The sequence below is a fragment of the Salvelinus sp. IW2-2015 genome, linkage group LG11 (assembly GCF_002910315.2).
Source record: "Salvelinus sp. IW2-2015 linkage group LG11, ASM291031v2, whole genome shotgun sequence".
Taxonomy (NCBI): domain Eukaryota; kingdom Metazoa; phylum Chordata; class Actinopteri; order Salmoniformes; family Salmonidae; genus Salvelinus; species Salvelinus sp. IW2-2015.
The window spans coordinates 43,242,008-43,257,951 of record NC_036851.1 but is presented as its reverse complement, the minus strand read 5'-3'; the positions used below and the strand labels follow the sequence as shown (position 1 = coordinate 43,257,951).

The 15,944-nt window shown below is 43.3% G+C and overlaps 1 protein-coding gene across 1 annotated transcript in view; it reads left to right on the top strand.

Annotated features, from left to right (window-relative positions):
• The window catches only part of LOC111970443 (plexin-A1-like), a 443,296-nt gene that overhangs the window by 268,664 nt on the left and 158,688 nt on the right, over positions 1-15,944 (top strand). The window contains exon 11 of the mRNA XM_023997171.3: positions 294-494. Within this exon, the coding sequence (XP_023852939.1) occupies positions 294-494 (201 nt within the window). The remainder of the gene's footprint in view (positions 1-293; positions 495-15,944) is intronic.

Below are 15,944 nucleotides of genomic sequence, written 5' to 3'. Positions count from 1 at the left end.
CACTGAGCTTTCTAGGCTTTCCTTTCTTTTTTATGCAACTCTTTTGAGTATCATGTCAAGTCATAAGCCGATATTATACTGTCACAAAGACTACTTGACATTGACAGTGAACAACCAAGTAACCCAAACCTCTCTCCCTCCCTTCATCCATCTCCTTCATCTCAGCCTCTATCAAGACAGCGGATSAAATAAAAGCATTAAAACGACATAACAATACATGAAAAAACATATTGTTCTCTTAATCTCTTTATTTTTCTGATTATTCTCTCCATACCTCTCTATCCCCCCTTCAGGACTGTCCCCAGATCCTGCCCTCTACCCAGATTTACATCCCTGTGGGTGTGACCAAGCCAATCACCCTGGCCGCCCGCAACCTGCCTCAGCCCCAGTCTGGCCAGAAGAACTACGAGTGTGTGTTCCACGTGCAGGGAGAGAAGCATAGCGTCACCGCACTGCGCTTCAACAGTACCAGCATCCAGTGTCAGAAGACCTCGGTGAGTTAACGCTCTCTCATGATTTTGTTATGCCCAGCACTAACACAACACATTCAATAAAGCAAAGACTAGCCAATTAGATCAAGTTTCAGAAGACCTTTGGGACACTCTGATACACTTATGACTGGTGCAGGATTTTGTTCCAGCCCATCACTAACACACCTGATGTAATAAACCAAATGCTTGCTGATTGGTTTCATTACCAGTGCTCATGACTAGAAGGAATTTGGTCAGTGTTTCTATTTTCCCAGCAGTAACACACCTGATTAGTCTTTTGACCAGTGGTCATGTCTAGGGAGTTTGGCCGGAGTTTAGTTTGTAGGCATGTGGAGAATAAGCGTGAGCACAAGTAGAGGGCCTGCTGAAGGGTGTGTTGGAAGGATATTTGGGTTGTTTGGTGTGCACATGCAGGGGACCATCTGTCAGTCAGAGGATTAGAGTTGCAAATGAGGAAGTCTGTGTGTGTGTGTGTGTGTGTGTGTGTCTGTGTGTGTGTGTATGTGATAAGTGGTGCTGCGATTCACTGAGGCTGAAAATGTGGAGAGGAAGCCTGTCATCGCTGAAGTTCTGTCTCTCTCTCTCTCTCTGTATGTCTGTCTGTATATCTGTCTGTCTGTCTCTCAATTTCAATTTAAGAGTCTTTATTGTCATGGGAAACACATGTTTACTTTGCCAAAACAAGTGAAATAGATAATAAACAGAAGTGCAATAAATTATACAAAAAAAAGAACAGTAAACATTACACTCACAAAAGTTCTGAAAGAATAAAGACATTTCAAGTTTCATATTATGTGCAAATAAAGTACAAAAGGGGAAATAAATAAGTATAAATATGGGTTGCTTTTACAATGGTGTATGTTCTTCATTGGTTGCACTTTTTCTTGTGGCAATAGGTTACACATCTTGTTGCTGTGATGGCACACTGTGGTATTTCACCCAATAGATATGGGAGTTTATCAAAATTAGATTTTTTCCCCCGAATTATTTCTGGGTCTGTGTAATCTGAGGGAAATATGTGTCTCTAACATGATCATACATTTGCCAGGAGGTTAGGACGTGCAGCTCAGTTTCCACTTCATTTTGTGGGCAGTGTCCACATAACCTGTCTTTTGAGAGCCAGGTACAAAAGGCTATGCTCAGTCTGTACATAGTCGAAGATTTCCTTAATTTTGAGTCAGTCACAGTGGCCAGGTATTCTGGCACTGTGTGCTCTCTATTTAGGGTCAAATAGCATTCTAGTTTGCTCAGTTTTTTTGTAAATTATTTCTAATGTGTCAAGTAATTATCTTTTTGTTTTCTCATGATTTGGTTGGGTCTAATTGTGTTGCTGTCCTGGTGCGCTGTGGGGTCTGTTAGTGTTTGTGAACAGAGCCCCAGGACCAGCTTGCCTAGGGGGCTCCTCTCCAGCCTCATTTCTCTGTAGGTGATGGCTTTGTTATGGAACGTTTGGGAATCTCTTCCTTTTAGACGGTTGTAGAATTTAACATCTCTTTTTTGGATGTTGATAATTAGCGGATATTGGCCTAATTCTGCTCTGCATGTGTTATTTGGTATTTTACGTTGTACACAGAGGATATTTTTGCAGAATTCTGCATGCAGAGTCACAATTTGGTGTTTGTACCATTTTGTGAATGCTGAGCAGACCCCAGGCCTGGTTGATGAGCTGACCCCAGACCTCACAACCATAAAGGCCAATGGGTTTTATAACTGAGTCAAGTTTTTCTAGCCAGATCCTAATTGGTATGTTGAATTTTATGGTCCTTTTGATGGCATAGAAGGCCCTTCTTGCCTTGTCTCTCAGATCGTTCATAGCTTTGTGCTAGTTACCTGTGGCGCTGATGTTTAGGCCGAGGTATGTATCGTTTTTTGTGTGCTTTAAGGCAACAATGTCTAGATGGAATTTGTATTCGTGGTCCTGGCAACTGTACATTTTTTGGAACACCATTATTTTTGTCTTACTGAGATTTACTGTCAGGACCCAGGTCTGACATAATCTGTGCAGAAGATCTAGGTGCTGCTGTAGGCCCTCCTTGGTTAGGGACAAAAGATCTAGGTGCTGCTGTAGGCCCTCCTTGGTTGGGAACAGAAGCACCAGGTCATCAGTAGACATTTGACTTCAGATTCTAGTAGGGTGAGGCCGGGTGCTGCAGACTGTTCTAGTGCCCTCGACAATCCGTTGATATATTTGTTGGAGAGGTTGTGGCTTAAGCTGCATCCCTGTCTCACCCCCTGGCCCTGTGGAAAGAAATGTGTGTGTTTTTTGCCAATTTTAACCGTACACTTGTTTGTGTACATGGATTTTATAATGTCGTTTGTTTTTCCCCCAAACACCACTTTCCATCAATTTGTATAGCTGGCCCTCATTCCAAATTGTGTCAAGACTTTTTAAATCAACAAAGCATGAGAAGACTTAGCCTTTGTTTTGGTTTGTTTGTTTGTCAATTAGGGTGTGCATGGTGAATATGTGGTCTGTCGTACGGTAATTTGGTAAAAAAAAACTATTTGACATTTGCTCAGTACATTGTTTTCGCTGAGGAAATGTACGAGTCTGCTGTTAATGATAATGCTGAGGATTTTCCCAAGGTTGTTGTTGAGGCATATCCCACGGTAGTTATTGGGGTCAAATTTGTCTCCGCTTTTGTGGATTGGGGTGATCAGTCCTTGGTTCCAAATATTGGGTAATATGCCAGAGTTGAGGATGATGTTAAATAGTTTAACTATAGCCAATTGTAAATTGTGGTCTGTTTATTTGATCATTTAATTTGGGATACCATCAACCCCACAGGCCTTTTTGGGTTGGAGGGTGTGTATTTTGTCCTGTAGTTCATTCAATGTAATTGGAGATTCCAGTGGATTCTTGTAGTCTTTAATGGTTAATTCTAAGATTTGAATTTGATCATGTATATTTTTTTGCTGTTCTTTTTTAATAGAGCTCTCTCTCTCTCTGTCTCCGTCCTCTCTCATCTTCTACTCTCCTTCTCTTTTAACCTCCTCCCGCCCTCTTTTGTCTATCTGTCTCATTGGGAGAGGTTGGGGTGTAGGCAGGGTGCTAGGCTGGTCGTCCTCACTAGACGTGTGTCTCACCAACTATGACCTCCATGAAATATTGATTTCTATTTGGATTACCCGTGTCACACCTGTCTGTATATCATGTCAAATGGTGCCCCCCCCCCCCCATACTTGAAACTTCAGCCATGTTCCTGTTCCCACCTTGGTCATGGGATCAAGCGACCCAAAACAACACGGTCGCTGCAGGAGAGGCAGACGGAGCGACCTACTGGTTAGACTTAGAAGGCGAGCACATCATCCACTGCTTCCGAGCATATTACTCGACAATGTCCAATCTCTAGATAACAAGGTGGAAGAAATTAGGGCACGAGTTGCCTTCCAGAGAGACATCAGASATWGTAACGTTCTCTGTTTCACGGAAACATGGCTTACTCGGGATATGTTGTCAGAGTTGGTACAGCCACCCGGTTTCTTCATGCATTGCGCTGACCGAAACAAACATCTTTCTGGTAAGAAGGCTAGGGGTGTATGCCTTATGGTTCATGACTCATGGTGTAATCATAACATCATAAGGGAACTCAAGTCCTTTTGTTCACCTGACCTAGAATTCCTTACAATCAAATGCCGACCGCAACTTCACTGGACTCTATGTAAACTGGAAACCATATATCCTGAGGTTGCATTTATTGTAGCTGGGGATTTTAACAAAGCTAATCTGAGAGCAAGGCTTCCTAAATTCTATCAGCATATTGAATGCGCGACACGAGCTGGCAGCATTCTGGACCATTGCTACTCTAACTTCCGCGATGCATACAAAGCCCTCCCCCGCCCTTCGGCAAATCTGACCATGACTCAATTTTGTCGCTCCCAGCCTATAGACAGAAACCTAAACAGGAAACGCCCGTGCTCAGGTCTATCCAACGCTGGTCTGACCAATCGGATTCCACGCTTCAAGATTGCTTCGATGACGCAGACTGGGATATGTTCGGGTAGCCTCAGACAACAACATTGTCGTATACGCTGACTCGGTGAGCGGTTTATTAGCAAGTGCATCGGTGATGTTGTACCCACTGTGACTATTAAAACCTTCCATAACCAGAAACCGTGGATTGATGGCAGCATTCAAGCAAAACTGAAAGCGCCAACCACCGCTTTTAATCATGTCAACGCAACTGGAAACATGATTGAATAAAAACAGTGTAGCGATTCCCTCCGGAAGGCAATCAAACAAGCAAAGCATCAGTATAGAAAACATGTGGAGTCGCATTTCAACGGCTCAAACACGTGACGTATGTGGCAGGGTCTACAGTCAATCACGGAGTACAAAAAGAAAACCAGCCCAGTTGCGGACATTGACGTCTTGCTCCCAGACAAATTAAACAACTCTTTGCTCGCTTTGAGGACAATACAGTGCCACTGACATGGCCCGCTACCAAAGCCTGTGGGCTCTCCTTCACCGTGGCCAACGTGAGTAAAACATTTAAACGTGTTAACCCTCGCAAGGCTGCTGGCCAAGGCGACATCCCTAGCCGCGTCCTCAGAGCATGTGCAGACCAGCTGGCTGGTGTGTTTACGGACAATCCCTATGCCAGTCTGCTGTGCCCACATGCTTCAAGATGGCCACCATTGTTCCTTTTCCCAAGAAAGCCAAGGTAACTGAACTAAATGACTATCGGCCCGTAGCACTCACTTCTGTCATCATGAAGTGCTTTGAGAAACTAATCAAGGATCATATAACCTTCACCATACCTGATACCCTAGACCCACACCAATTTGCTTACCGCCCCATTAGGTCCACAGATGACGCAATCGCCATCACACAGCCCTATCCCATCTGGACAAGAGGAATACCTATGTAAGAATGCTGTTCATTGACTACAGCTCAGCATTTAACACCATAGCACCCTCCAAACTCGTCATTAAGCTCGAGACCCTGGGTCTCAACACCGCCCTGTGCAACTGGGTCCTGGACTTTTTGACGGGCCGACGCCATGTGCTGAGGGTAGGAAACAACTTCACCCCGCTGATCCTCAACACTGTAGCCCCACAAGGGTGCATTCTCAGCCCTCCCCTGTACTCCCTGGTCACCCATAACTGCGTGGCCATGCATGCCTCCAACTCAATCATCAAGTTTTCAGACAACTCTAGAGTGGTAGGCTTGATTACCAAAACAACGAGACGGCCTACAGGGAGGAGTTGAGGGCCCTTGGAGTGTGGTGTCAGGAAAATAACTTCCCACTCAATGTCAACTACACAAAAGAGATGCTCTTGGACTTCAGGAAACAGCAGAGGGAGCATCCCCCCATCCCCAATAATTACAGAGAGCAACGTGAAATACCTAAATACTCATCATAAAACATTAATGAAAAATACATGGTGTACAGCAAATGAAAGATAAACATCTTGTGAATCCAGCCAATATTTCAGATTTTTTAAGTGTTTTACAGCGAAAACACAATATTGCATTATATTAGCMTACCACAATAGCCAAKCACACAACCGCATTCATTCACCMCAAAGGTAGCGATCGCAAAAAAACAGCAAYAGATATAAAATTATTCACTAACCTTGACAAACTTCATCAGATGACAGTCCTATAACATCATGTTACACAATACATATATGTTTTGTTCGAAAATGTGCATACTTAGCGGTACAAATCGTGGTTTTACAATGTGAATACGTAGCCAAACTGCACAAAATTATCCGGATATATTTCTGACACTCACCTAATCTAATCAAAGAACTCATCATAAACTTTACTAAAAAATACATGTTGTACAGCAAATGAAAGATACACTAGTTCTTAATGCAATCGCCGTGTTAGAATTCTAAAAATAACTTTAGTACGACATACAGCTAGCGTTATAGCGAGACAGCGCCTGCAATGAGGGCGGAAAATATGACTAAACATTTTTCACAGAAATACGAAATAACATCATAAATGGTTCCTACTTTTGTTGAGCTTCCATCACAATCTTGTACAAGGAGTCCTTTGTCCAGAATAATCGTTGTTTGGTTTTAGAATGTCCTCTTCTCCTGTCGAATTAGCAACCATAGCTAGCCATGTGGCGCAAACATGACCAACTTCACATGACGCAAAGAAAAGAAAATTCCAAAACTCGCAATAAACGTTCAATAAACTGATATTACTCGGTTTAAAAAAACTACTTTATGATGTTTCTAACACATATATCAAATAAAATCAGAGCCGGAGATATCTAACGTGTATACCGAAAGCTTTTCAGAAGGCAATCTGGGGTTCCTTCTCGCGCCTTCCAAGACAATGACGTTTCCAGACATGTCATTCCAAAAGCTCTTGTTCGGCCTCAGATCAAGCTAGACACCCCATTCCACCTCTCACTGCCTGTTGACATCTAGTGGAAGGCGTATGCAGTGCATGTATATCCATAGATTTCAGGCAAATTAATAGGAAGGCCCTGGAACAGAGCCTCGATTTCAGATTTTTCACTTCCTGGGAGGAAGTTTGCTGCAAAATGAGTTCTGTTTTACTCACAGATATAATTCAAACGGTTTTAGAAACTTGAGAGTGTTTTCTATCCAATAGTAATAATAATATGCATATTGTACGAGCAAGAATAGAGAACGAGGCAGTTTAATTTGGGCACGATTTTTTACAAAGTGAAAATAGCGCCCCCCTATTGAGAAAAGGTTAATATCTGCTAACCATGTGACCAATAACATTTGATTTGTTTTCATGTTGCATATGAAAAGCACGACAACAACCTGGAACGCCTTCAAAGATTCTAACTTATTAGCTTCGAACAACTACAAATGCATGTCAATACACGCTACAGCTACACGATAGAGACATGTAGCCATATGTTCACTCAGTATGCTAAACACGTGTACACATAGCATGTAACGTGTCCAAATGGACCGCAAGCTTTGCCACATTGCCCATATGATTAGCATTTAGCAATGCTTGTGTATTTGACAGTTAGTGTAGCGCCTCCTAGCGTAGCATTAGCACTCAAATGCTAGGCTGTTTCAATCGACAGCTACTCATTAGCGCCCACGCACAGCAGCAACCCCCAGTGTTTCTGAAGGGAGTCTAATTAGCCAGTGACAGTGCTGTCTCTCCAAGGAGGGCTCTTCATTGACTGTTTGTTTACTGTAGCAGCCAGCGCTAATCAGCAGCAGCTGACTCAGGCAAGGCTAAAGCAGTATTTCTCCACATGAGGGCTGAAGGGAAGATGTGCTAGTAGGCTAATCAGCAGTTAGCTGTTAGAAAATGGACTCGTTTTGACTGCTAACTGGTGTTGGTATGATAGTGTGTGTGGAATGAGAGGATTTTGCGATTTCCAGCTGATCAGTAGCGTAAACGTGCAGATGTTAAGTTGAGTTTAGCCCTAGTTAACCTATGAGTTTAGCCTATAGACTTAACCTATGAGTTTAGCCTATAGACTTAACCTATGAGTTTAGCCTATAGAATTAACCTATGAGTTTAGCCTATAGACTTAACCTATGAGTTTAGCCTATAGACTTAACCTATGAGTTTAGCCTATAGACTTCACCTATGAGTTTAGCCTATAGACTTCACCTATGAGTTTAGCCCATATACTTAACCTATGAGTTTAGCCCATAGACTTAACCTATGAGTTTAGCCCATCGACTTCAAATCAAATATAATTMTATTTGTCACGTGCCGAATACAACAGGTTTAGACCTTGCAGTGAAATACGTACAAGCCCTTAACTAACAATTCAGTTTTAAGAAAATACCACCCCCCAAAAATTACAGATAAGAATAACAAATAATTAAAGAGCAGCAGTAAATAACAATAGCGGGGCTATATACAGGGAGTACCGGTGTCGAGGTAATTGAGATAATAGAAAACTTTTTTGGGATAGGGGGCAGCATTTTCACTTTTGGATGAATAGRATGCCCAGAGTGAACTGCCTCCTACTCAGTCCCAGATGCTAATATATGCATAGTAGTATTATTATTGGATAGCAAACACTCAGAAGTTTCTAAAACTGTTTGAATGATGTCTGTGAGTATAACATAACTCATATGGTAGGCAAAAACCTGAGAAAAAATCCAAACAGGAAGTGGGAAATCTGAGGTTTGTTGTTTTTGAACTCACCCCTATCGAATACACAGTGGGCTATGGGTTATTTTTCACTTCCTTCAACCGTCTTTAGAACGTGGTTTCAGGCTTCTCATGTGAAGGGGGGCCGGATGGGAGCTGTTTTACTWAGGGYTCTGCCTACAGCCTCGTTCTCAGTCACGRGCTTTCACTTGAGAGGTTTCTCTCGTTCCAGTGCATTTCTACAGACAATGGAATTCTCCGGTTGGAACATTATTAAACTTTTATGATAAAAACATCCTAAAGATTGATTCTATACTTAGTTTGACAAGTTTCTTCAACCTGTAATATAACTTTTTGAACGTTTCGTCCGAATGGACCAGATTACGCTTTTGGATTGTTTACCAAACGCCCTAACAAAAGACGCTATTGGACATAAATGGACATAAATGATGGACATTATCGAACAAAACAAAACAAAAATGTATTGTGGAACTGCAATTCTTGGGAGTGCATTCTGATGAAGATCATCAAAGGTAAGTGAATATTTCTAATGCTATTTATGAATAATGTTGACTACCCAACATGGCAGAATTTCTCTGGCTGGTTTGTGCTCTGAGCGCCGTTCTCAGATTATGCTTTTTCCGTAAAGTTTTTTTWAAAATCTGACACAGCGGTTGCATTAAGGAGAAGTGTATCTAAAGTTTCATGTATAATAGCTGTATTTTCATCAACAATTATTATGAGTATTTCTGTGAATTCATGTGGCTCTCTGCAATATCACTGCATGTTTTGGAACTACTGAATCTAACACGCCAATGTAAAATAAGATTTTGGGATATAAATATGAACTTTACCGAACAAAACATACATGTATTGTGTAACATGAAGTCCTATGAGTGTCATCTGATGAAGATCATCAAAGGTTAGTGATTCATTTTATCTCTTTGTGCTTTTTGTGACTCCTCTCTTTGGCGGGAGAAATGGCTGGGTTTATCTGTGACTTGGTGGTGACCTAACATAATCGTTCGTGTAGCTTTCGCTGTAAAACATTTTTGAAATCAGACACTTTGGCTGGATTAACGAGAATGTTATCTTTAAAAAAGTGCCTAATACTTGTATGTTTGAGAAATTTGATCTATGAGATTTCTGTTGATTTGTATTCCGCTAGCGGGGGGTTCCGCTAGCGGGGGAGAAGGGAGAAGTTGTTATCCTGGCACCACACGATCAGGTCTTTGACCTCCTCCCTATAGGCTGTCTCATTTTTGTCGGTGGTCAGGCCTACCACTGTTGTGTCATCAGCAAACTTAAAAATGGTGTTGGAGTCGTGCCTGGTTGTGCAGTCATGAGTGAACAGGTAGTACAGGAGGGGACTGAGAACGCAGCCCTGAGGGGCCTCAGTGTTGAGGATCACCGTGGCGGATGTGTTGTTACCTGCCCTTACCAACTGGGGGCGCCCGTCAGGAAGTCCAGGATCCAGTTGCCCATAGACTTAACCTAGGAGTTTAGCCAATAGTGTTAACCTCTCTAGGGTACGTGAGACGGTAGCGTCCCACCTCTTCAACAACCAGTGAAACTGCAGGGCGCCAAATTCAAAACAACAAAAATCCCATAATTAAAATTCCTCAAACATACATGTATTTTACACCATTTTAAAGATACACTTGTTGTAAATCCAGCCACAATGTCCGATTTCAAAAAGGCTTTACGAAGAAAGCAAACCACACGATTATGTTAGGTGAGTGCCTATTCACAGAATAACACAGCCATTTCTCCAGCCAAAGAGAGGATTCACAAAAAGCAGAAATATAGATAAAATGAATCACTAACCTTTGATGATCTTCATCAGATGACACTCATAGGACTTCATGTTACACAATACATGTATGTTTTGTTCGGTAAAGTTCATATTTATATCCAAAAATCTGAGTTTACATTGGCGCCTTACGTTCAGAAGTTACAAAACATCCTTTGATTTTGCAGAGAGCCACATAAATTTACAGGAATACTCATAATAAACATTGCTAAAAGATACAACTGTTATGCATGGAATTATAGATGCACTTCTCCTTAATGCAACCGCTGTGTCAGATTTCAAAAAAGCTTTCCGAAAAAAGCAAACCATGCAATAATCTGAGTCGGCGCTCAGAGCACAATCAAGACACAAATATATCCACCATATTATGCAGTCAACAGAAGTCAGAAGTAACATTATAAACATTCACTTACCTTTGATGATCGTCATCAGAATGCACTCCCAGGAATCCCAGTTCCACAATAAATATTTGTTTTTTGGATAATGTCCGTCATTTATGTCCAAATTCCTCCTTGTTGTTCTAGCGTTCAGTACACTTTCCAAACTCACGACGCGCGGGCAGGTCCAGCAGAAAGTACGGACGAAAAGTTAAAAAAGTTATTTTACAGTCCGTAAAAACATGACAAACGAAGTATTGAATCAATCTGTAGGATGTTTTTAACATAATTCTTCAATAATGTTCCAACCGGAGTATTCCTTTGTCTTCAGAAGTGCGATGGAACAGAGCTCGCTCTCACGTGAACGCGCATGGTCAGGGCATGTTCAGGTGATGATAGACCTGACTCATTCCTCTCTCCTTCGGCCCCACTTCACAGTAGAGGCATCAGACAAGGTTCTAACGACTGTTGACATCTAGTGGAAGCCTTAGGGAGTGCAACACTACCAATATCCCACTGTATATTCAATAGGAGCTGAGTTGAAAATCGACCAACCTCATATTTCCCAGTTCCTGGTTGGATTTTTTCTCAGGTTTTTGCCTGCCATATGTGATATACTCACAGACATCATTCAAACAGTTTTAGAAACCTCAGAGTGTATTCTATCCAAATATACTAATAATATGCAAATTCCAGCTTTTATGGCTTTGTAGCAGGCCATTTACTCTGGGCATGCTTTTCATCCGGACGTGAAAATACTGCCCCCTACCCCAAAGAAGTTAACCTATGATTTTAGCCCATAGAGTTAACCTAATAGGAGTTTAGCCCATAGAGTTAACCAAATAGGAGTTTAGCCCATAGAGTTAACCTAATTGGAGTTTAGCCCATAGAGTTAACCTAATAGGAGTTTAGCTCATAGAGTTAACCTAATAAGAGTTTAGCCCATAGAGTTAACCTAATATGTGTTTAGCCCATAGAGTTAACCTAATATGTGTTTAGCCCAATAGAGTCAACCTAATAGGAGTTTAGCCCATAGAGTCAACCTAATAGGAGTTTAGCCCATAGAGTCAACCTAATAGGAGTTTAGCCCATAGAGTCAACCTAATAGGAGTTTAGCCCATAGAGTCAACCTAATAGGAGTTTAGCCCATAGAGTCAACCTAATAGGAGTTTAGCCCATAGAGTCAACCTAATAGGAGTTTTAGCCCATAGAGTCAACCTAATAGGAGTTTCGCCAATGAGTCTGGACAGAAGGATTGTTTTTTTGGAGGGAAGGAGAAGAGAAGTGAACGGTGTGCAAGGAATGACCAGGAATCAAGGATGTGTGCATCAGTAAAGTAAAGAAGACACTTCTCCTCTTTTCGGTCTGAAAGAGTCATATTATCAGCATGGCTCCTATCTGTAGTCCGAGTGATGGATACTGTTCCCTTGTACACTGACCCTTTTGGCATAGTCACAGGAAGCGTCATTGCACGCTGAAGATAAATAATGACGTGATAGGATGATATCTATATTTGCCTCGTACAGTATTGGCTGTTGGTATCTGGTTATGGGGTTATGTATCTGTCCTTTGGCGCTTTCTATGTCTTCACTCCAGTGTTATGTTGCTAAACTGTAATTTTTCGCTAATATGGCCTAATTTAATGCCTTACCTCCTCACGCATTTGCACACACTGTATATGACTTTCTTTTTTTTTCTATTGTGTTATTGACTGTACGCTTGTTTATTCCGTGTGTTAACGTAACTCTGTGTTGTTGTTTGTGTCGCACTGCTTTGCTTTATCTTGGCCAGGTCGCAGTTGTAAATGAGAACTTGTTCTCAACTAGCCTACCTGGTTAAATAAGGTGAAATTAAAAATAAAATACAAATATATTTAAAAAATATGTTAGGTTGTGCTGGTCATGGTTCTGACTTAATACTTCCCTTGCTCTCCGTTGAAACAGATATATTGTCCATGGAAGATTGATCCATTACTTTATATTTCACAATACTTTGAGGACTTTGTGGAGCAGTTTAGTGGCTTAACCATCCCAGACATTGACACAGTTCAGTACTTCCAGCCACAGTCCAGTGTTCCAGCCTTTTGCTTGTGTGTTAAATACAGTCAATATTGCTCTACATTCCCAGAGAAACTAATCTGGTTTGGCGGTGGATCTTCCTTCCATCGTGTGTGTGTGTGCGTGTGTGTGGTGGTGTGTGTGGTGCGTTGTGTGTGTGTGTGTGTGTGTGTTGTGTGTGTGTGTGCGCACACACACCGCCGGAAAAGGGAGAAGCAGGGCAAAAAATTGACTAAACAGAGGAGTCGGCAATAGATGGAGAGGAGGAAATGGAGGGAAGAAGGGATAGGCGAAAGAGAATGGTAAGCATATGGCTATGAAGGGTGGGTAGAGGAGTGGGAGATGGGAGAGGAGGGTGGATAGAGGGAGTAGGGGAGGGAGAGAAGGGGGTAGAGGAGCAGGGGAGGGAGAGAAGGGTGGGTAGAGGAGGGAGAGAAGGGTGGGTAGAGGAGGGAGAGGAAGGTGGGTAGAGAGGAGTAGGGGAGGGAGAGAAGGGTGGTAGTAGGGAGAGAAGGAGGTAGAGGATTAGAGAGGGGAGAGAAAGGTGGGGAGAGGGAGTAGGGGAGTGAGAGAATGGTGGATAGAGGGAGTGAGTGGAGTGAGAGAGGGTGCTGTAGAGAGAGAGAAGGGTAGACTAGGAGGAGGGATAGACAGGGTGGAAGGAGAGAAGGGTGGGGTAGAAGGGAAGTGAGGAGGAAGAGACGGGTAGGTAGAGCAGTAGGGGAGGGAGAGACGGTGGGTAGAGGAGTAGAGGAGGAAAGAGAAGGGTAGGTAGAGGGCGTAGGGGGAGAAGGGTGGGTAAGAGGGAGTAGGGGAGGGGAAAGGGTGGGTAGAGGGAGAAAAAGGTGGGTGAGGCAGCGGTGGTTTTGAGGGAGTAGAGAGAGAAAGGTGGGGAGAGAGCAAAGTAGGGGACGTGTAAGAGTGAAACAAGGGTGGGTAGATGAAGTGAGTAATTTGTACTGTTTAAAACCTTTATTTACTAAGGAACAAATTTTATTACACCTACATTGACAGCCTACGGGGAACAAGTGGGTTAACTGCTTTGTTTCAGGGAGAATGGACATATTTGTAACTTGTCAGCTCTCGATTCGATCCAGCAAACCTGTCGTTACTGTCCCAATGCTCTAACCACTAGGCTACCTGCAGCCCCAAAGGGAGAGAATGGTGGGGGTAGAGGGAGTAGGGAGGGGAAAGAAGGGTGGGTAGAGGAGAGAAGGGTGGGGTTAGGGGGAGTAGGGGGATGGAGAGATCAGCAGAAAGCAAAGATCAAAAAAGATTGCATAGAGAGGGGAACATGCAATGTGATAGTTAGAGGTGGAGAGAGAGAGAGAGAGAGAGAGAGAGAGAGAGAGAGAGAGAGAGAGAGAGAGAGAGAGAGAGAGAGAGTTTGGAAGACATGAGGAGGACACAGCTGAGACTCGTTCCACTTTCTTCTCTAGATGGAACTGAGAGAAGGATGAAGAGAATAATGAGGAGAGGAGAGAGGTTGAGAGCTGAAGGCTTCCATATGCACCACACAGTGCACCACACTGACAGCAATGACCCATTAACCAGACAGAGGATATAAGGTCTCAATGTATTGCTTTCTGACGACCAGGGTCCAGTTTACCAAAAGATTGAAGGAAAAGTTCATCTTTCATAGGATGTCATTAAATCTTTGAGCAGTTTCCCAAAACCCTTCTGCATCACCTTACACAGATCTCCGCTAAACCTAGCGTCACTATGTTTATCTGTCTCTCTGTGCGGCGTGTGCGTTTTCACTCAGGTGTCTGTGCCCTCAATACAGATGCATATCCTTTTAAATATACATTTATTTTTTGTTTAATTTATTTGCACCAAATAAAACAAGTGACAGACAACACTACAGATAAAAACAAATACAAAAAACGGTGTGCAGGTGTGGTGGAAGCCCAAAGATTTCAAATCAGCAAAAAAAGAAACGTTCTCTCACTGTCAACTGCGTTTATTTTCAGCAATCTTGACATGTGTAAATATTTGCATGAACATAACAAGATTCAACAACTGAGACATAAACTGAACAAATTCCACAGACATGTGACAAACAGAAATGGAAAAATGTGTCCCTGAACAAAGGGGGGGTCAAAATCAAAAGAACAGTCAGTGTCTGGTGTGGCCACCAGCTGCATTAAGTACTGCAGTGCATCTCCTCCTCATGGACTGCACCAGATTTGCCTGTTCTTGCTGTGAGATGTTATCCCACTCTTCCACCAAGGCACCTGCAAGTTCCTGGACATTTCTGCGGGGATTGYCCCTAGCCCTCACCCTCCGATCCAATAGGTCCCAGATGTGCTCAATGGGATTGAGATCCGGGCTCTTCACTGGCCATGGCAGAACGAGTCAACATTCCTTGTCTTGCAGGAATCACGCACCAGAACGAGGCAGTTATGGCTGGTGGCATTGTCCATGCATGGACGGTTCATGATCAGGATGAGCCTGCAGGAGGGTACCACATGAGGGAGGAGGATGTCTTCCCTGTAACGCACAGCGTTGCGATTTGTCTGACGATGACAAACAGCTCAGTCGATGTGCTGTGACACACCGCCCAGAACCATGACGGACCCTCCCCTCCAAAATCGATCCCACTCCAGAGTACAGGCCTCCGGTGTAACGCTCATTCTTCTGACGATAAACGAAATCCGACCATCACCCCTAGTGAGACAAACTGCCGACTACGTTCAGTGAAGAGCACCTTTTTGCCAGTCCTGTCTGGTCCTGCGACGAGTGGGTTTGCTGCGCCATAGGCGACGTTGTTGCCGGTGTGATCGTCTGGTGTAGGATGCCTTCACAGGCCCCTAAAAGTCGCAGTCCGCCTCTCAGCCTTATTGCGGCACAGTCTGAGCAACGCAATCTGCCACGCTGCCGAATAGGCCGCGACCTGTCCACCGCTCTGCCTAGGTGGATGATGCGTGCCGGTTGGTAACTCGGGCAGATTGTTGTTTGCCATCCTGTACCTGTCCCGCAAGTGTGATGTTCGGATGTACCGATCCTGTTCCTGTAGCGTGTCTTAGGCGTCTCACAGTAGCGGATTTGACATTTAGCCCTGGCCACATCTGCAGTCACCTATCACGGAGATGAGCAGCGGGCCCTGGCAATCTAGTTTTCTTCCTTTTTGGGGTA